This window comes from Anolis sagrei, chromosome 2 (assembly GCF_037176765.1).
Source record: "Anolis sagrei isolate rAnoSag1 chromosome 2, rAnoSag1.mat, whole genome shotgun sequence".
Classification (NCBI taxonomy): domain Eukaryota; kingdom Metazoa; phylum Chordata; class Lepidosauria; order Squamata; family Dactyloidae; genus Anolis; species Anolis sagrei.
Genome location: NC_090022.1, coordinates 168,201,459 through 168,223,636, shown reverse-complemented (window position 1 = coordinate 168,223,636; position 22,178 = coordinate 168,201,459). Strand labels below are relative to the sequence as shown.

Genomic DNA, 22,178 nt, shown 5'->3' with positions numbered 1-22,178 from the left:
AGGTGAAATGGGCAGCTGCTCGGAGACCTACCTATTTACACAATTTCCCCTAGATTGAAAATTACTGTATTTATATTTATTCTAACTGTTGTTTTTTTAAAAAATAGAATTTTATATGTAAACTTCATAGAGATATTATTATACTATGCATTGTACAAATATCACAAACTGATATGGTATAGTGCTGAAATCAGAACAAAGAAACATTCAGCTTACAGACACATACTCACATTATAGTCAGGGTGCCATTAAAAAAAGGCTACTCACCACTAGTTAAGTGCCCAACAATCCTGGATCTTTTTTCATCTGTCAGCTGCTTAGTGTTGTTCAGATACCTCAAGATGATGTAGTTTGATAAGAACATGGCAATATTCTGTTCCCCGCACCCATAGGGCATCTGGAGAAGATTTTCAGAGTTCTGCATGGCTGTTCCCATAACATCTCCTGTGGACCAAGATAAAGCAGTAATTCAATTAATCCTCCCTAGAGCCAGTGGAAACTGTGTGAAAAGAGTCACAGTTTCTCTGTATAAGTATAAACTTATCAAGATTTTGCATGAAACCGTTTGTTGATCTTGGACAATTACAAAAAATATATATCTTGTTTTATATTCTGCATTGCAGTAATATTCCCATGGTGATTTCCACTGGTTTGGTTTGTCTTCATTCTGCGGCAGACCTCTGTCTTGTCTAGATTGAGTCTCAACTTGTTGGCCATTATCCAGTCAATCACAGCTGCCATACACTGGCTCAGGACCGGGGCAGCTTCCTTGGCTTTAGGTGGAAATGAATAACAGAGCTGTGTGTCATCTGCATACAGATGACACCAAACTCCAAAACCTTGGATGACGTCTTCCAGAGGTTTCATGTAGATGTTGAAGAGCATGGGGGATACGCCGATGGCCAGGAGTCCATTCAGACATCCCCAAGCATCATCTTCTGGGTCTGGTCTCCTAGAAATGAGAGGAGGCCCTGTAGGACAGCCTCCCAAAGTCTCATCCCAGAGAGGCGACCCAGAAGGATATCATGATTGATGGTATCAAAAGCAATTTAGATGCCCAAGGGAACCAACAGGGACACACTCCCCCTGGCTAGTTCTCTGTGGAGGTCATCCACCAAGGGGACCAAAGCTGTCTCTGTTCCATAACCAGGCCTTAACCCAGATTCCTATGTGTCCAGATAATCGGTTTCATCCAAGAATCCATGGATTTGCATAGTGACTACCGACTCTAGAACCTTGTCCAAAAAAGGAAGGTTAGAAATCAGCCAATAGTTGTTTAATAACGGGATCGATTGGGGTAAACTGTAAGGGTGATGCAGACATTTGATCTGGATGATGACCTTGATCCCTAATGCACAGCTTATTTATTTTAACTTTTGTTGTACTGTGGGTTGCATGCTCTATGTGTATGTGTTAAATGTGTTTGTCAGTGGACTAATACAGTCGATGGGCTAATCAATAAAACCTACTACTAGTAGTAGTCATGTTTCAGTATTTGAAAGGATGTCACATTGAGGAGGGCACAAGCTATTTTTCTGCTGCTCTAGAGATTAACTTATGGAACAACGGATTCAAACTGCAGGAAAAGATACTCCATCTAAACATTAGGAAGAACTTCCAGGCAGGAAGTTCTTCCTTCAAGTTTTTCCTAATGCATAACAGTAGAGTGTGCCTGGGAGTGTGGTGGAGTCTCCTTCTCTGAAGGTTTCTAAACAGAGCCTAAATGGACATCTGTCAGGAGTGGTTTGATAGTGTGTTCCTACATGACAGGGGGTTGGACAAGATGGCCCTTGGGTATCTCCCAGCTCTATAATCCTATGAAATTAATTCCTGTAACCTGTGTCTTCAAGCTGGGCACAAAGAAGTTGAAGGGTTTTCAGATAGGAAAGCCAAAGTATTTTGTTCTCTACATATTAGGTGGGTCTTAGGTGAAGTATTTTTTTTCTTGGCAGAAAGCTTACCATTGCAGGTACAATTTTAGAAAATCACTCAATATGAAGACTCACAAAAATGTAGAAATAAAGTACAACCAGGAGACAACAAAAACAACATTTCAAAAACTTACCAAGGACAGAGAATATAGCTCTACCTGACCCGTCCACCAGATTTTCAGGCAATTTTAAGGTTAGTGACTCAGAGACGGTTGTACCTATGGATTTATAGAAATAAGGAATGACAATATTTGCACAATTTCCACATTATTTTTATGAAATAAAAGCAAAATGTCTCTAAGGTAAGCCATTTGAATCTGAGTGGAAAAACTGGAAATGGGTGGCAATAGAACTGAGAATAATTTGTTTTCAATATTCTGATCTTAAACATTCAGTGAAATTTCAGCATTGGCTACAAGAACATGCAAAGCTGTCTAAGGCCTTGGATTATGGTAGGTCAGTCTCTTCTGCTATCAGAGATATGAAAAGCTAGCATGCAAATGATTATGGAACATTAATAGATAGAAAGTATTGCACTGTATGCAACAAACACTTTGCAAATGTATGTCTACTTAAATAAAATAAAATATTTTCAAAAGCTACCATGCAATTGCATTAATATTGGTCTACTAATTTACAGTACTTCTGTCCCATTTTAATATAAAAAGAATATCTAAAGTATTCAGCAATATAACTGAAGATCTTTCAGTGCCAATGGAAAAGTAAACAATTCAAGGTAAAGAATGATTTCTCAGAACTGTGGTGATGATATCAATATCATCATCATCATCATCATCACTCAGAACTCTTCTATATATTTCTCACCATGGTCTCATAGTTTATTTTTGGAACTACGTACACTATGTAACAAACTCTGAAAAACTGAAAAAAAAATGAACATGCTATTTCCTGTTTAATTGTGTATTATTTACTTTGAAAATAGTTGTTATACCTCAGAAACTTTGTTTTTGTGGCTGCCACAAACTATGCTGAATTGATTGAGACTGTATGAGACATTCACTGAAAAACTATAGCAAAATGTGCTGCAGGATGTTTCGCAAAAACAAAGTTTTTGCAGTTTAATAAACTTTTTCCATGTTTTTTCATAAAATCCAATTAGAAAATGATATCTATAACCCAGAAACAATAATTGTGTTATTTTCATAACTAGGTCATAACTGGTAAGCTTCTAAGGCATAAATTATAAATGTTAGATTCAAGGTATTGTCAAAGGCTTTCATGACCGGAATCAGTGGGTTGTTGTAGGTTTTTTCGGGTTATATGGCCATGGTCTAGAGGCGAAACGTCAGGAGAGAATGCTTCTAGACCATGGCCATATAGCCTGAAAAAACCTACAACAACCCAATGTTAGATTCGTTTTGTTAAAGCCTTGGTTTATACCAGATAGTTAAATAATTTTATTTATTTATTTATTTATTTTTATTTACGTCATTTCTACCCCACCTTTCTCCAGCCCGGAGAGGACTAAAGGCAGCTTTACAACATAGGCAGCTACTTGATGCCATTAAAATAATGTAAAATTACAATAACATTTAAAATAGGATTATAAATTACATCAAACATTTAAAACATTAAACCAATATAATCACTGTTAAACCACAAATAATGGTGGTGGTGGTGGTGGTGGTGATGCCACGAGAATGTGAATGTATATTACTGTTGTTTTAAACTGCTTATTTTGCGATGTTTTATACTTATTATTGATATATATGGATTGTTGTTTACATGATTTTAATATGTTGTAATCTGCTTTGGGTCCCATGAGGGAAAAAACAAGATATAAATAAAGATTATTATTATTATTATTATTATAAAAACTTTATTTATATGCCACCCTATTTCCCTGAGGGGACTCAGGGCAGTTATTTGCTGTACTTCATTACACGTTAAGTTGTTTAATACCTGTGTTGTATAAATAAATGAAAGAAACATGACAAAAACAATGTCGTGGAGAATGATATTTGACAGTTGGCACCTCTAGAGATTTCATATAAAACCAGAAAGTTAATGACTGGAAAAACCAGTTGAAAATTGGCTTGTTAGTTTAATATAACAGGCAAAATTGTCTTTACCTTTAGTACAGAGAAGCGAACTCTGTGTCACCTCCTTTTTGATGCCTTCAGGCTGAATGACAGAAAATGAAAGATGGATAAAGTTGTGTGAAACCACAAGTATGGAATTACATAATAATCTCAACACTAACACATGGAAGTCACCGACATGTAATACAGAATAGCAATGAAAATATATTATGTGTGCTAATATTTATACTGAAGTGTGCAAGTGTTGTGATTTAAGACTCTTTGGTCTGTTAACCCAGTTAAGACTGTTCAACAGTGGAATTCTCTGCCTTGGGAGTGTGGTGGAAGCTCCTTCTTTGGAGGCTTTTAAACAGAGGTTGGATGATCATTTGTCAGGGGTGCTTTGATTGTGCTTTTCCTGCATGGCAGAATGGGGTTGGGCTGGATGGCCATGTGGTTCTATGATACTATCCACTGTTCACACCACAGGAATATTGATTCATTATCTTTTCTGCCTTCCCACCATCATGTCTGTACTTATCACTGTTCCACCCACTGCTTGGACCTTTCAGCCTTTCTCCATCCCTCTATGGTCAGTCAACACATGTGCCTTATCTCTCTATCCATCTCAGTTTTTTTTTGTCATGTCAGGAGTGACTTGAGAAACTGCAAGTTGCTTCTGGTGTGAGAGAATTGGCTGTCTGCAAGGACGTTGCCCAGGAGACACCCGGATGAATTGATGTTTTTATCATCCTTGTGGGAGGCTTCTCTCATGTCTCTGCATGAGGAGCTGAAGCTGACAGAAGGAGCTCATCTGCCTCTCCCCAGATTCTAACCTGCGACCTGTCCGTCTTCAGTCCTGCCGGCACAGGGGTTTAACCCACTGCGCCACTGGGGGCTCAGTGATAAATATTATATATAATCCTCTCTATAGAGACATATAAGCTCATGTAGCACTACTGGTTCATAAGCTATTATTTCCATCTCTTGCAGATGTCCAGATCTTCACACTTACCTCAACCAAGAGTGGAAGGATGACCGTGTCCCTCCATCCTCCAGTTAGCTCTCCTGCTTTGGCTTCTGCAGTGATGGTAATATTCACTGTTCCTGAAAGAAGATCCCAATGCACATTCAAAAGCAGGCATTTCTTCAAAGCAGCAATCAGCAGAGAAGCAAAATGAGCAAGAATATCCTCCATTTGAAGTTAAATGTTATATGCTTTTAAAAAAAAAAACAAACCAAAATTGGGTGCACCACTTTTTGTATTTTTTAACAAAAAGTTGGCTAATGCATTACATTTAAAAATATCATATCAATTTTGCTCAACGCAATTAAATAATAGGCCTCTCTATCATTGAACATGAAGAAGGTTTGTTCTTGAGGTGGAGCAGTGGTTCTCAACCAGAGAGGATAGATGCCTTTGGACTTCCAGCTTCCAGGACGCCTGAGCCTGGTAGGGGATTCTCAGAGTTGAAATCCAACAAGAGGCCAGTTGGAGACCCACTGTTCTAGAGGGCTAACAACGTGAAGTCATACAATATGATCATAAAGGTAATTACCCAGCTTCTGGGGGCTAACTCTCCAGGTATAGGATTTTGTTTCATTTGCACACAGCCTTGTGGGATTGCTCTCTGATGACAGAAATTCTGCTCTGTAATCCTCAGACTCTTTTAGTATCACAGTCACCTGAGAGAAAAAGGATCAATGAGAATATCAGTAAAGTAGTACCATAATGATAGATCAGATTGCTGGACTATGATCAGGTCTCAGTTACTTTTCCTAATCTTACCAAAATACTACTGGATATGTTAGGGATTGAAGCAAAGTTATCACAGAGTCAAGAAATGTTTTGTAACCATAGGAGAGATGGTCAGGATCAGGAACTCTTATAATTGAGATCAAGGGGAAAGGAGTGGGAGCGAATTATCTGGATGCAAACAATACTTACATTTTTTTCATCAAAGCGAAAATGTGCCCTAGTCCATCAGAACTTTTGAATGACAGAAATGAAATTCACACTGTATTGTCAAAGGCTTTCATGACCGGAATCACTGGGTTGTTGTAGGTTTTTTTGGGCTATAGGGCCATGTTCTAGAGGCATTCTCTCCTGACGTTTCGCCTCCATCTATGGTAAGCATCCTCAGAGGTAGTAAGGTCTGTTGGAACTAGGAAAATGGGTGTATATATCTGTGGAATGACCAGGGTGAGTCAAAGGACTCTTGCCTGCTGGAGTTAGGTGTAAATGTTTCAACTGACCACCTTGATTAGCATTTGATGGCCTGGCAGTGCCTGGGGCAATCTTTTATTGAGAGGTGATTAGATGTCCTTGTTTGTTTCCTCTCTGTTGTTTTGCTGTTGTAATTTTAGAGTTTTTTAATACTGGTAGCCAGATTTTGTTCATTTTCATGGTTTCCTCCTTTCTGTTGAAATTGTCCACATGCTTGTGGACAATGGCTTCTCTGTGTAGTCTGACATGGTGGTTGTGAGAGTGGTCCAGCATTTCTGTGTTCTCAAGTCAGAGAAGTCAGCCATAGCAGAGCACCTGATGAACCAACCTGGACACAGCATATGATTTGAGAACACAGAAATGCTGGACCACTCTATCACCATGTCAGACTACACAGAGAAGCAATTTTCCTAGTTCCAACAGACCTCACTACCTCTGAGAATGATTGCCATAGATGCAGGCGAAACATCAGGAGAGAATTCCTCTAGAACATGGCCATATAGCCCGAAAAAACCTACAACAACCCAGAAATTCACACTGCTAGTAAATGAAAGTCACATGGAAATATTTCCAATGAAACTTACAGAAAATAAGGACTTTTCACAGTATTAGGGTTTTTTTTATTAACTAGTTCTTTTTTTACCCAGAAGTCTTGACATATGCATATCAGCGTGTGCATTTAAGCATTATTATTCTCGTGTGGTTTTCTGAATCTTGCACAACTCCTGATGTGCCTGGTAATCTTAATTTGATTACTGTTGCCTTACACTCTGGATGCAGCTCAGTGAGTTCAAGACTGGACAGTGCATGTGAAGCAGGCCTATACAAAATCCATCTCAATTCTTGTGAGAAGAGAACATCTTGCAAGAATTATAAGTTTCCATGAGATTGGAAACCTTGTGAGAGCCTAGACATCTCACGAGATCTTCCACTTGCATGGCTTCAGGCAACCCTTATTAATGCCTGCATTAGACGTTTCTTTCCCAGTCATCTGTAGGGCTAGGGACCTCTTCATATGTCCCTTTCAGGCCTTGCCATTGTGCTGCAAAGTTGCAAAAGGGGCAAATATGCTCTGTGTGAAGAGGTGGCTAGAGAAGGAAGAGCGGGCATTAACCATGATGACAACAGACAGACGTTGTCTGAGGCCAATTTGCTGCATACTAAACAACCTGGTGTCAGTCTCTTGTGAATGAACCTGGAGTCTATGCTTTCTAAAATTGGATACAAATCTCATTCACAACTGACCAACCCTGAAGCATTTGGTATGTTGTAAAATGGCCTCAGACTGAGATCCAGCTGTTCCAAGTCTGGCTGGCACTCACTGATTTGGGGGATTATTTAACTCACTGGCAAGGAAAGAGGGAGAACAACAGTACCATGCCAGGCATGATTCCAGCAGGTAGAACCTCCGCATTTTGCTATATAGCAAATGTGACTGTTTACCACCATCAATGAATTTGTGGCATCCCGTATGTCCCCAGGACAGGGTTGGACTTCAAGCGCCCAAATGTGGGATGGTTTGTAGAAAATGAGACACTTCAGAAGTTGTCAAAGTGGCAACTGAAACTATTAAAGCACATTGTACCTCGTTGCACTGGTTCCGGTAATTGAAGACATTAGCCTTAAGAACGAACACTTCATTTCGGATAGTGGAGTAGGGCAGCGACGGACGAACAAAGAATGGCTGAGATGCTATCAGACTGGCTTTCTTTGACATGCCAAAGCCATCATTTTCTTCCAGGCAAAACACATTGGCTTCCCATTCAGTGATGGTATCAGGTACAGTGTATGAGAGATCGGCATTCCCACTGGAACTAAAACAGGAAAGGAATCAAATCTTGAAGCCTTCTGAGGTCATTTGCCATTGGAATTGAGAGAGAATATGAACCCCTTAGTAATGGAGAGGATATGTCTGCTCCACATCTTATTTGAAGACCTACCAAAATAATATGTACTGAATGTATTTGTCCCTGATTGCTACTATTGCTACCACCAGCCACCTTCCTAGTTTATTCTGTTAAGACCTACACCCGTATTTCTTCAGAACAAGAAAAGAGACTCCACCTAAATATTACAAAACATTATTGAAGGTAAAAGCTGTGTGTCAATAGAATTATGTTGTCAACGAATGTGGTGGAGTCCCCTTCTCTGAAAATTTTAAAACAGAGGCTGGATGACTATCTGCCAGGAGTGCTTTGCATGGCAGAAGGGGGCTGGGCTGGATAGCAATTGGGTTACTATTCCAATTCTATGATTCTCTGAAAATGTGAGGATTTTCCCTACAAAACTAGCACATTGAAGTAATAATGAAATTATTGCTCTAGAAATGATTTTTCAAATAAATGAGAGTGTGATATTATTTGATTTGGGTGGAGGCTCCTTCCCGGAGTGTGGTGGATGCTCCTTTTTTGGAAGATTTTAAACAGAGGCTGGATGGCCATCTGTCAGGGGTGATTTGAATGTAATATTCCTGCTTCTTGGCAGGGGGTTGGACTGGATGGCCCATGAGGTCTCTTCCAACTCTTTGATTCTATGATTCTATGAGGCTAGAAGCAAATAAGTAACCTTGAATATGATGTTAAGAATAATAAAGAATAGTAGGAAAAAGACTCACTCGACTGAAACTATATCGAAAAACCAGGTTTCAGGGAAGTTGGTTCTCACTGTCTCGATCATTCCACCAAAAGAATCAGCAGAAGCCTTAGCTGTGGGAAAGCAGAGCAAAGATGTAATGCAGTATGGAAATTCAAGAAATTGATCTGAAAAAGTTTGATATTCATTTGGGAACACAGAATGTTCAGACTAAAATGTACTAAGCATTTTATTAAACTGAATTAAGCATGAATTTTGTGAAACCTTTGGAGAGTTGCTTCCTTTTGGAAACACTGTACAAATCCATGTATCAGTCTAGAATTTGTTGCCAAAAATTACCCCAAGAGATAGACTTATACTGAAGGACCGTCTCACCCCCTATGAACCCCAGAGATCCCTCCGTTCTGAGGACCAAGATCTATTGGAAATTCCCAGTGTCAAGACCTTGCGTCTAACAGCAACCAGACGCAGAGCCTTTACAGCAGTGGCACCATCACTCTGGAATACTCTGCCACCTGAAGTCTGTGCCTTGTGGGACTTATTGGCTTTCCGCAGGGCTGGTAAGACATACCTGTTTTGACAGGCCTTTGATTTTTGATACTGCTGTTTTTAAATTGTTTTAAATTGTCTTTAAATTGTGTTAGATTTTAGCAGTTCTTGTAAGCCGCTCCGAGCCCCAGGGGAGTGGCGGCATATAAATTCTAATAATAAATAAATAAATAAATAAATACATATAGAGAGTAGGTTTTTATATCAATACTAGCTATACCCTGGTAAAGCGCTGCTTTGGCCCTCAGAAAACAGGAATCCAACTATCTGGGCTAGGGAACACCTCCCCAAAAAGGTTTCCTGTAGGCAGAAAGAAGCCAGGCTTTTAAGCTTCAAGGTTATCAAGGTGGGCAATGTATGTGAATATATGTTGCCAGAGATTCCATCCATCTGACCAGGAGCCCCATCCCGCAGACCACAAATTTCGAATGCGTCCACCTGAGGGTGGGTGACCGGGACAGAATAGGGATTCTTGTAGTGTACCGTCCACCTCGCTGCGCTACAGTCTCCCTGCCTGAGCTAGCGGGGGTGGTCTCGAGCCTGGTGGTGGAGTCCCAACGGCTTCTTGTGCTGGGGGACTTCAACATCCATGCCGAGACGGCCCTCTCAGGAGCGGCTCAGGACTTCATGTCTGCCATGGCAACCATGGGGCTGTCCCAACAAATAACTGGCCCCACCCACTGTGCTGGACACACATTGGACTTGGTTTTCTGCCAGGGATGGGAGCAAGGTGGCGGTGTGGAGGAGTTGTCCATCTCTCCGTTGCCATGGACCGACCACTTCCTGATCAGATTTAGGCTCACTGCGCCCCCTAACCTCCGCAAAGGTGGAGGACCCATTAAGATGGTCCGCCCCAGGAGGCTTATGGATCCGAACGGATTCCTGACGGCTCTTGGGGATTTTCCCGCCACCTCGGTAGGTGACCATGTCGAGGCCTTGGTCGCTCTCTGGAATGGGGAGATGACCAGGGCAATTGACAAGATCGCTCCGGAACGTCCCCTCTCAAGTAACCGAGCTAAACCAGCTCCTTGGTTCACTGAGGAGCTGGCAGCGATGAAGCGAAGGAAGAGGGAACTAGAGAGCGTGTGGCGCTCGGATCCAAGCGAGCCAAATCGAGCACGGTTTGTGTCCTTCTTAAGGGCATATGCCGCGGCAATAAAAGCCGCAAAGAAAACTTTCTTTGCGGCTACTATTGCGTCTGCAAAAAACCGTCCGGCGGAGTTGTTTCGGATTGTCAGAGGCCTTTTAACTCCCCCTACCTCAGGTGGGAGCCCTGACAACTCGGACACGCGCTGTGAAGCATTTGCTCGGTTCTTCGCAGACAAAGTCGCTTTGATCCGTTCTGGGCTGGACGCCACATTAAATGCAGTCTCTGTGGATGTGACACAAGCACCTGCTTGTCCCATTTTGATGGATTCTTTTCAGCTTGTGAAACCCGAGGATGTGGACAAGATACTTGGAGGAATGAGGCCCACCACGTCCATCCTAGACCCCTGCCCATCCTGGCTTCTGAAAGAGGCCAGAGGGGGATTGGCTGAGTGGGTAACGGTGGTGGTTAATGCCTCCCTTCGGGAAGGCACGTTCCAGCGAGCCTAAAACAGGCTATTATAAAGCCGCTGTTGAAGAAACCATCACTGGACCCCACCAAATTTGACAACTTTCGGCCTGTTTCCAATCTCCCCTTTTTGGGCAAAGTCATGGAAAGCGTGGTGGCCTCACAACTCCAGGTATTCTTGAGAGACACGGATTATCTGGATCCGGCACAGTCTGGCTTCAGACCGGGACATGGTACCGAGACGGTCTTGGTCGCCTTAGTGGATGATCTCCGCCGGGAGCTAGACAGGGGGAGTGTGTCCCTGTTGGTGCTTCTGGACCTCTCAGCGGCCTTCGATACCGTCGACCACGGTATTCTTCTGGGACGCCTTGCAGAGATGGGTCTTGGGGGCACCGCCTTGCGGTGGCTCCAGTCATTTCTGGAGGGTCGTACCCAGAAGGTGTTATTGGGGGACTCCTGTTCAACACCACAGCCTTTGACCTGTGGTGTTCCTCAGGGCTCCATACTGTCCCCCATGCTGTTTAACATCTACATGAAGCCGCTGGGTGAGATCATCCGGAGTTTCGGGGTGCGGTGTCACCTGTACGCAGATGACGTCCAACTCTGTCACTCCTTTCCACCTGCTACTAAGGAGGCTGTCGAAGTCCTGAACCGGTGCCTGGCCGCTGTGACGGTCTGGATGAGGGCTAACAAACTGAAATTAAATCCAGACAAGACAGAGGTACTCCTGGTCAGTCGAAAGGCCGAACAGGGTATAGGGTTACAGCCTGTGCTGGACGGGGTCGCACTCCCCTTGAAGGCGCAGGTTCGCAGCTTGGGTGTGACCCTGGACTCATCGCTGAGCCTGGATCCCCAGGTTTCGGCGGTGACCAGGGGAGCATTTGCACAGCTTCGGCTCGTGCGCCAGCTGCGCCCGTATCTTGGGAAGTCTGACTTGGCCACGGTGGTACATGCTTTGGTCACATCCCGCCTCGACTACTGCAACGCTCTCTACGTGGGGCTGCCCTTGAAGACGGTCCGGAAGCTTCAGCTAGTCCAGCGCGCGGCAGCCATGTTGTTAACCGGAGCGGGACGCAGGGAGCGCACAACGCCCTTGCTGTCCCAGCTCCACTGGCTGCCGATTAGCTACCGGGCCCAATTCAAGGTGCTGGTGCTAACCTACAAAGCCCTAAACGGTTCCGGCCCAAAATACCTTGAGTACCGCATCTCGGCCTATCAGCCCACGAGGACCTTGAGATCATCCGGGGAGGCCTTTCTCTCGGTCCCGCCTGCCTCACAGGCACGCTTGGCGGGGACTAGAGAACGGGCCTTCTCGGTGGTGGCCCCCCGGCTGTGGAACTCCCTCCCTGCGGAAATTAGACAGGCGCCCTCCCTCATGGCCTTCCGTAAGGGCCTGAAAACCTGGCTCTTTGGAAAGGCCTTCAGTTAAGTGCTATGTTTTGGAATGACCACCGGAATGGACTAAGGACGACGAGACGGATTATGACCCAAACAAGACGAAGCGGATTTTTAGCTTAATTATTTGTTGTTAGTAAGTTGTGTGTTATGACTCTGATTTATTGTAACTGTTGTCTTTATGTTCTGTATTCTGTACACCGCCACGAGTCGCCTTCGGGCTGAGAGTGGCGGTCAATAAATGCAAATAATAAATAAAATAATAATAATAATGTGTGTGTGTGTGTGTGCTTGTGTACATGTATATATGTGTGTATGTATGTATGTGTGCATGTGTATATGTATATGTGTATATGTATATATGTGTGGTTTGCATGTGTATATGTGTGTGTTATGTATATATGTATTTATATGTGTATATATGTGCATGTATATATGAGTGTATATGTGTATATGTGCATGTGTGTGTTGCTTGTATATGTGTGCATGGCTGTTAGGAATTGTGGGAGCTGAAGTCCAAAATACCTGGAGGGCCCAAGTAGGCCCAGGCCTGGAGTATGAGATTTGTTACTGAACCCTGTGTCTCTTTCGAGACCTGTGCGGCCTCCTCCTGACGTGGCTCCTCCTCCTTCCCTCCCTTCCCATTCCCTCTCACCTTTTTTGTTTGATGGCTGTAAAAGGACTCCCTTTCCTTGCTTGCTTTCTTCTTTGCTTCTTCTGTCTCTCTGCCCTTCTCTCTTTCTGCCTCTCTCCCTCAAGGTTTATTCATTTCCTTTCTTTGAAGTAGCCGCAAGTGAGGTGAGTGGAAGAGGAAGGAGCCAGGGACAACCCCCCTCCTTTGATTTGTGATGGAGGCTCTAGTCAAAGGCTGCTTTTCAGAGCAGCTTTGCTGGGCTGTTCTTTTCCTGCGGGACCTTTCTCCTCTCCTTGGCTGGCTTCTCGGCTGGCTGTTTGCAGGGCTGCTGGCTTGGTTCCTGAAGCAGGAATGGCCAGCTATTTGCTATGGATGGTTGTTTCCCCACTCACACAAGAGGGGGTGGGGCCAGGTTTTGCACATGCATTGTAACACATATTTAATTTTTTTAGGATTTTAAAGCTATTTTCACAGTTTTGGGGTTTTTTTAATTGTTGGTCATACCTTGGGATATGAGGCGTTTGGAAGCCAAATTTGATGTTATTTGGCCCCATATGTTGTTTTTAGTGTACTCACGATGTACAGAAGCTTTATATATATATAGATAGAAGAAGGGGCAAATACCACTGAACAACAAATCATCAGCTTATTGTCAAAGGCTTCTATATAGATAGAAGAAGGGGCAAATACCACTGAACAACAAATCATCAGCTTATTGTCAAAGGCTTTTACGACCGGAATCACTGGGGTGTTGTGTGGTTTCCAAGCTGTATGTCTCTGTTCTTGCAGCATTTTCTCCTGACATTTCACATGCATCTGTGGCTGGCATCTTCAGAGGATCTGATCCCAGGCCTGTAGCGAGGGGGTGGTTTTAGGGGTGCAACCCCCCCCCCCGAAATGTTTCAGATTTTTTAAAAAACCTGGTTTACTCATGAATTTTAACTGGTTAACCAAATCCCCATGCTAAGTCTATGAGATGCAAAAAAAGAGTCCCTCCAGAACTGCAAGCACTATCTCAGGCAAATACTGACAATTTATTCACACTGTCATTACTTGCAACAATAGCCGATGTAGCGAAGCACACAAGTTGGGGGGGGGGGGGGTTGTGTTGAATGCTCTCATTAAGGAGGCCAGACTTGGTGGAGCTGGAGGCTATTGAAGGCTGCTCTGCCCCCTGCTGTGCTCTTTGCTTCAGCGTGAGCTAGGAGGCAGGTTTCAACCCTCCCCCCCCCCCCCGGTGACATTTTCAACCCCCCCCCCCCGAAAATTTCAACCCCTCCCGAATTTTTTTTTCTGGCTACGGCCCTGTCTGATCCTCTGATCTTCTGAAGATGCCAGCCACAGATGCAGGTGAAATGTCAGGAGAAAATACTGCTAGAATATGGCAAACAGCCTGGAAACCACACAACACCCCTATTATAAACTTGGGTGTGGTTCAAATCTCATCCTTCTGAGAGAGGATGACTTTAATTATTATATACATATACAGATGCACACACATACACATATTTAATGTTAATTAATCTTCTATCTTGATACTTACCAAGTAGTCCAACCTCAGGGTCTCCATCAGAGGAAACTTTCTTGCATTCATAGTCACTTTGGCATACAATAGGTTTCTGTAGTGTGGAGTTGGTGAAAACCTTGAGCCCCATGTTCTGCAAATGGATAGATAAAAAATGCTGTTTTATTTCTTTATTCATTAGCAAGAAGACATACCACATCTTTTAAAAGGAGTGACTATTACAAACTGGGCTTAAGAACTATTAATATATTCCACATAAAATAGCTTTCATAACTATTTGTTAAAGAGGACAATGAACAATATTCTGGGGAAAGGGATGTGACAACTGGACCACAGAAACTGTGAAAGATTCGGGTCGGAAAGAAGCTGCTTCCTTCAAGTTGTTCTGTCTTTTCACGATCCACTCACCACTAGTGTCATAAAGCTGTCAATGTGCTCACATGTTCAATGAGATCCCAAGTGTTCATTCTATTCCAAGAACAAATTTCTCTCCCAGAACTCCATTGCTTCACTATGACACTTTCCAGATATATTTACTCTTTCAACATAATTCTATTAGAAATACCTGGCATTTACTTAAACTTTTAATTAATGTTAGTACATGAATATAAAGTACATGCTGTGCTAATTTATGCTTTTTACCATGCTTTGTATTTTGTGTAGATAACTATGATGGCCTATGGCTACAGAAGGTTACATAATAATCTTAACAAAAAGTTTAGCAAGCTTTTATTTTATTTTAGTAAAAAAAACCTTACAGACATGAGTATGTGCATGAAACAGAAGCTGACTAGTCACTAATAGATTCCTTATTTTGGTTAACAAATATTACAGACTATGTGTTGCCAGCTGTATATTTACCATCCAACAGTGTGCAAATAACAACAAGTTATTTCCACCTTCCTCAAGTTTCATTGTGGCTTTTATCAGTATATAAACTGGCCACAAATAGAAAAAGAAAACAAATGGGATGGTAGTATCAGACCCCAATTAGAGAAATAAACAAATATACCTGGAAAACATCATAGACACTCCCATCATTGGTAACATTCACAGGCACATAGTACAAGCCATTAAAAAAAGTATCTTTTAGCTCAATGCATGATTCTTTAGCATCATCTTCAAGGTTCAGACCCATGTAATAATATCCAAAAAGTTCTAGATAAGGCATCCGGTTGTACACCTGTTGAAAAGAGGGAAAATACATGTGACTTGAAAACATGGACAGACTCTGTGTATATATATCTTATATTAGAAAAAAGAAAATCTTGCATATAGTTTTGAGAATGGATAGAACACTCTTTAGGGGAACATAAAAACATGAAAAGTTGCATCAAATGTGACGAATTAGCATTGGGCTAAAGTATCATCCCACAATGAAAAGACAAAAACATTCTTATACTTTTTCTAAAAAATACTTCTGCTCTTCATTCAATAAGATGAATATTTTCAGTTGCATATGAGGATTCTGAATTAACACTGTTTATTCTTATTCTGATACTAGCCGTCCCCTGCCACGCGTTGCAGACTGTTGATCTGGAAAATAAAGTAATGATTTCTAATCTATGTAATTTCTTTATGCTTGTGGGTAAACAGTATTTCTTGTTGTTACTTTGTCAGTGTTGAGATTGTCTGGTTTGCCTACTCTAGAATATGGAACATATCCTTGTCCTTCTTTAGGGGTCCCTTTCAAATATATATTATATCTGTATGTGTGTGAATCATATCTATCTCTATCGGCTGGATGGCTCTTTGTCAGGAGGGCTTTGATTAGATTTTCTTGCCGTGAAGAGAGTTGGACTGGATGGCCTTAAGTATTTTTTGTTGGTCATGGGGGTTCTGTGTGAGAAATTTGCCGCAATTCTGTCGTTTGTGGGGTTCAGAATGCTCTTTGATTGTAGGTGAACTATAAATCCCAGTAACTACAACTCCCAAATGTCAAGGTCTATTTTCCCCAAACTCCATCTGTGTTCATACTTGGGCAAATGGAATATTTGTGCCAAGTTTGGTCCCGATCCATCATTGTTTGAGTCCACAGTGCTCTCTGGATGTAGGTGAACTACAACTCCCAAACTCAAGGTCACTGCCCACCAAACCCTTCTGGTGTTTTCTGTTGGTCATGGGACTTCTGTGTGCCATGTTTGGTTCTATTCCATCATTGGTGGAGTTCAGAATGCTCTTTGATTTTAGGTGAACTATAAATCCCAAGAACTACAACTCCCAAATGACAAAATCATTTTTTTAGTGAAGGACATACATTGGGTTATTAGGTGTATTGTGTCCAAATTTGGTGCCAATTGCCCCAGTGGTTTTTGAGTTCTGTGAATACCACAAACCAACACTACATTTTTATTTATATAGATTGTTCAAGACAGCAACATTCTTTCTAGTTTTTATATTCGCCTGTTCACTAATAAAAGGGTCTTTCCACATGATAAAGTTATAGCACTATGATTCCACTTTAACTGCCTTCAATTCTCAGTCATAGAGTTCCACTGATGACTCTAATCAAACTATCAAGCTAACAACAGAATCTTATTTAGTATTAATCAGTTTTCCAAAAAATATTTTTGACATTTTTTTCTTCCCCTCTACTACTAATAATATATGACAAAATCTCGTCCCAATTTTATTTTTTAATAAAGGGGCTAGAAATCTCAGGCGGCCAATACATGACCAAATAAGAGCACATGTTCATTAGATGGCTCAAATCTGGATGCATCTTTTCAGGGGTGCATTAAAACCTTTGGAAAGGTGCACCCCCTTGGATTCAGGGGGGTGGCTTTAGGTACATATCACGGAAAGGTTTTCTGTTTCTGTTCTCATCCTTACAGACATTTGCTCCAGTGCCACCAATGCAGGATCTACTATTCTGCATGGCTCTCGGTTCAAAGGGTATGCACATTTCATACTTACATGCTCAGGAGACAGATCGTCTCCAGGCCTCAGAAGCAACACACTCTTATCCACGGCTCTCAGTGCACAGAAGGAATTGCTGGAAGCTTTGAGTGAAAGGCTGACGTTGGAAGCTGGAAGTGTCTCTCTCTCAGAGAACTGCAGGCTGACCTGGAATTGAATAGAGACCTCAAATCTCTTTCCACAGACCAACTCAGAAAGATTAACTTCTCCTTGTCTTTCTGTAGAACACCAGGTCCTAGACACTACTTTTCACAGGAAATAAATGGCAAAACTTCTACAGTCATACTTTGCCTAAGAAGATGCTATCAAATTCATAAGGTTACCAGTCAACTTGTATGCACATACATACATATCAAATTGTGGTGAGCTCTGGCGTGGACTGGTCCATGAAGTCATGAAGAGTCGGAAACGACTGAACGAATGAACAACAACAACACATATCAAATTAATGGATCTGAAATTTGGACTTGTTTGGATCCTGCTGGTCATATGCACCTCTTTCCTGCTATTTCTTTCCTAACTTTTGTTCCACACTCAGATTTACAGATTTCTCTTTGGACTTTACACATATTCATTTCTCTAGGCATACTACTTTAGTTTCACTTCTTACTTTAACATTCTTCCAGATAATTGTGTTTTTTTCCTTTTATTAGCTGCCTAGGTATTTATTTGGGGTTCTTTTACCCCGCCCTTCTCACCCCGAAGGGGACTCAGGCCGGCTTACGAAAGCAAGGCACAATTTGATGCCTGCATCATAAAAACAATCAAACACAAAATTACATCAATACACAGTTAACACCAAATATACATTATAACCATAAAATCAATAAAATCAATAAAACCAAATACAAACCACCTTTCTCCTCTTACATGGTCAGCGTTCGCTACTCATAGATCTAGTTTTACGTTCCACTTCATCAATCCTGCTGGTCTTACTCGCCTGGTTGTCTGATTTAATTGCCGGAGTGCCCAAAGGCCTGGTCCCATAACCAAGTCTACACCCTTCTCCTAAAGGCGAGGAGGGATGATGATGCCCTGATTTCCCCCGGGGGGGGGGGAGTTCCACAGGTGAGGGGCCACCACTGAGAAAGCCCTGCTCCTCATCCCCACCAGCCTCACTTGTGACAGTGGTGGGGTCGATAGCAGGGCCTCCCCAGATGATCTCAGACTCCGAGATGGGACGTAGAGGGAGATACGTTCGGACAGATACACTGGACCGGAACCGTACAGGGTTTTGTAGGTCAAAACCAGCACCTTGAATTGTGCTCGGAACTGAATCGGCAGCCAGTGGAGCTGGCACAGCAGGGGGGTGGTATGCTCCCTGTATGTCGCTCCAGTGAGCAATCTGGCTGCCGCTCGCTGGACTAGTTGAAGTTTCCGAACAGTCTTCAAGGGCAACTCCACATAGAGCGCATTGCAGTAGTCTATTCGGGATGTAACACCAGTTACTGTCAAAGGCTGACTCACCAAAGTGTTTCAACATATGATGATTAAAAACAACAAATGTCTGCAGTATTTGATAATTTCCTAAGCTTTTCTGTTGGGATCAAAGGACACTCATCACCAATATCTTCTTGAGCACTGCCATTCATTCACCCCACATTTCAGATATCATTCTTAGTATTCTGTTTGTGCTACTTATGGTTAGGGGTTATTTCAAGCATGAAGTTATGAAGAGAAAAATGTTTCATTCAGGGTTACACATTAATTTTTGTTGTTCATTCGTTCAGTCATTTCCGACTCTGTGTGACCTCATGGACCAGCCCATGCCAGAGCTCCATTAATTTGTTTTTACCTTATTTCTGAAACACTTTTCAATTTCCAAAGAACTGCTGTCAGCAGCCAAGTCACCATTGGGTTGCAAGGAGTACACAAGGATCCGGGACCTTGGAGCCAGCTTCTGATCAATGTTCAATATAATGGTGAATGTGCCATATTGCCCGGCTGTGTGAAAGAACATGAAATTAAAAGGAGTCAAGAATAGATCAAGAGAATCCATTTATCGATAAAGGCCATTACCTAGTAGAAAAGTGAATTGAAGTTGGCCTAGCATAATATGTATATTTGGATCTATGGAGGAGTCTAAATAACCTAGAGCAGCCCTGTATAACCTGGGAATAATAAGGGGCTGAAATTGAATAGGCTAATAAGCCTCTTGGCAATGCAAACAGCATTTTAGCACCTTACTTTCCAGGTAAGCCATCATTGATGATTAATTAGGATTATTGTTGTTGTGTGCCTTCAAGTTGTTTCAGAGTTACAGTGACCCTAAGAGAGTTTTCTTGTCACAGAGTTTTCTTGCAAAGATTTATTAAAAGGGGATTTGCCTTTGTCTTCCTCTCTGAGAGAGTGTGACTTGCCTAAAGTCACCCAGTGGGTTCAGAGCCATAATTCAAAGTTCAACTCACTACATACTTACTGAATTCTGAATTCCTTCCCTCCTTTTCTTCCCTTTCCTCCCTCCCTCCCTCCCTCCCTCCCTCCCTTTACCCCCCTTTTTTCTCCCTCCTTTCCTCCCCTATATTTTTCCACCCTCCCTCCGTCCCTATCTCCATTTCTCCCTCTCTTCTTTCCTTGTCCCTGTCTTCTTGAGTATTTGCAAGTCCGGCAATGGCGTGATCTTGGGGAACAGCCTGGGCTTCCTCTTTGTGGGTCAGCCTTTCATTGCCTCCTTAACCAGGAAGGCAGTCAGGGGAAGGGCCGATCAGTGAAGGTGAAGTCCAACCCCTTACGTGGGCCACAGAGAAGCCCTTTGTGAGCTGCATCTGGCCCATAGGTCACCTGTTGTACAGGCCTGCCTTAGAGGCACCAGACTCTGTCTGATCTTGAAAAATAGGCAAAGTCAGCCTTGGTTAGGAGACTGACAACAAGTACTAGGTGCAGCAAGCTATATTTTAGAGGAAGCAACAGACCAAACCACCTCTGAGTATTTCTTGCCTAAGAAAACCCAAGAAAATTATTGGGGTCACCATATGTCATCAGGCAACCTGAAGGCACACACATGTACACACATGGATTTTTGGTTCTCAGTTTTAGTTCCTCCACCCCAGAGATAACCAATGATATTACAAGACCTTTGAGAATAGAATTGTTCTACATTACCACATTCCTCACTATAAACGGTTGTGAAATTCTGCCATTCACAACACAGGAAAATATGACTATAATACTCATGAATAAATGTTAATTTTACTAGAACTCAGTCTGGTCTTTGAAAGTGTCCAGATGCTTTTCTGAAGGGGGAGCCCTTGAATTCCTCCTGAAAGTTTGATTCAAATGCAGCATCTAAAATTCTTAAAATTATTCTTGGAACTAGTTTTCATGAGAAATAGTTCCTCTAGAACTTGATCTCAGTAAGCAAAAATAACTCTCAAGGACTAGTGGTTGCTTTTTCTTAGACTTTTGCAGTGAACAATTTATTGCTTCATTTTCCCACTCTACCACAGAAATAGGAGCACTTACGTATAATTCTCACAGGCTTTACACCGCAATCAACAATTTTCCCTTTGGTCATCAGCTGCATGTTAAAAAGAGAAACAAAAATGCAGTCACTACAAATATATTTGTTTTGCTATCTCAAAATCTGCATCTGAGTCCCAAATCTCCATATTTTAGAGAATGTTTTATGATTGGAAAGCCATTATGAATCTTTGACCTGTTCGGGAGCTGATTCTCAGTCTGAATTCCTCTCTAATCCACTTGGGATGCCTCTATATTGTAGAATAAATGCAGTTGGACACCACTTTAACTGCCCTGTCTCAATACTGTGAAGCCATAGGAGTTGTAGTTTTTTGAAACACCAGCACTTGTTGGCAGAGAAGGATAATGATCTTGCTAAAGATTCCATAGCATTTAGCTTTAACAGTTAAAGTGGCATCAAGCTGCATTGATTCTAGAGTGTAAATGCCCTCTCTGAGATTTCATGTCTTAGGATTCCACTAAGCACCACCCATGCTCCACTCTAATCTACCCATGCTCCACATCCTCAAACATCTAACCACATTCTCACTACTCAGCAGGGCAAATGCATTTCAGGTCGGCTCAATGTACCTACAGCTAATTATCTTATATCCAGTATAGCACTATGTACATTTATACACTCCACAGCAAATGCAATCATCCTCTCCTTTAACCACTCTATTTAAAATATTTATATCCAATCTTTCTAATTAAAAATTGACCTCTATCAACCTGATTGAGACAAAGCATTGCAAATCTACCCTCTTGTGTGATTGAGAAGAGATAAGATATCGAAAGTACTCAACCTGGAATGTACTTGCTATCAGTGATAGCTCAATGATAGTAGAATAGCAGCTACATGCAATAAGGTCTTTAGTCTGTTGTTGCAAATTCCTCTACTCCTAGTAACTAGATTTTTAAAGCTATAGGACATTTCTTAATTATCCAGAATTGAAATGTTAGCAAAGATGTTATGGCAAAGCAATTTTGCCTTCCTACACTTACAATATAATGGAAGGAAACTGTGATAGTCTGCACATTCTTGTATTGATCTTTGCTCAGGATATAATGCACAGTGATTGCCGTTTTCTGGTCACATGGCAGTTCCTTCAACATGGGCTCTATTTTCACAAAACTGTCACTCCGGGAGAAGAAGCGGTGGATGTAGTGAGTGGCTTCTGGATAGTCTGTTTCCAGCCAGCCATAGTCAGTGCACTGGTCTGGTTCATAATATGCCTGTTAACAACAAAATGGAATGGAGAGGAAAAACATGCCAGAGGTCAGTGACAGGGGCAGCCAGACAAGTTCTCTTTTGCAAAAAAGTTTGTTGTGATTTCAACCAAGGAGGAG

At 42.1% G+C, this 22,178-nt stretch overlaps 1 protein-coding gene across 1 annotated transcript in view; it reads right to left on the bottom strand.

Moving 5' to 3' along the window:
* LOC132767968 (ovostatin-like) overlaps window positions 1-22,178 on the bottom strand; it is a 60,741-nt gene that overhangs the window by 19,064 nt on the left and 19,499 nt on the right. Inside the window, exons 12-24 of the mRNA XM_060763457.2 lie at window positions 21,834-22,064; window positions 20,832-20,886; window positions 19,165-19,313; window positions 17,367-17,516; window positions 15,463-15,633; window positions 14,469-14,583; window positions 8,815-8,905; window positions 7,786-8,014; window positions 5,533-5,659; window positions 4,989-5,080; window positions 4,025-4,076; window positions 2,066-2,149; window positions 268-444 (exon numbers count right to left, since the gene is read on the bottom strand). Of these exons, the coding sequence (XP_060619440.2) occupies window positions 268-444; window positions 2,066-2,149; window positions 4,025-4,076; window positions 4,989-5,080; window positions 5,533-5,659; window positions 7,786-8,014; window positions 8,815-8,905; window positions 14,469-14,583; window positions 15,463-15,633; window positions 17,367-17,516; window positions 19,165-19,313; window positions 20,832-20,886; window positions 21,834-22,064 (1,723 nt within the window). The remainder of the gene's footprint in view (window positions 1-267; window positions 445-2,065; window positions 2,150-4,024; window positions 4,077-4,988; window positions 5,081-5,532; window positions 5,660-7,785; window positions 8,015-8,814; window positions 8,906-14,468; window positions 14,584-15,462; window positions 15,634-17,366; window positions 17,517-19,164; window positions 19,314-20,831; window positions 20,887-21,833; window positions 22,065-22,178) is intronic.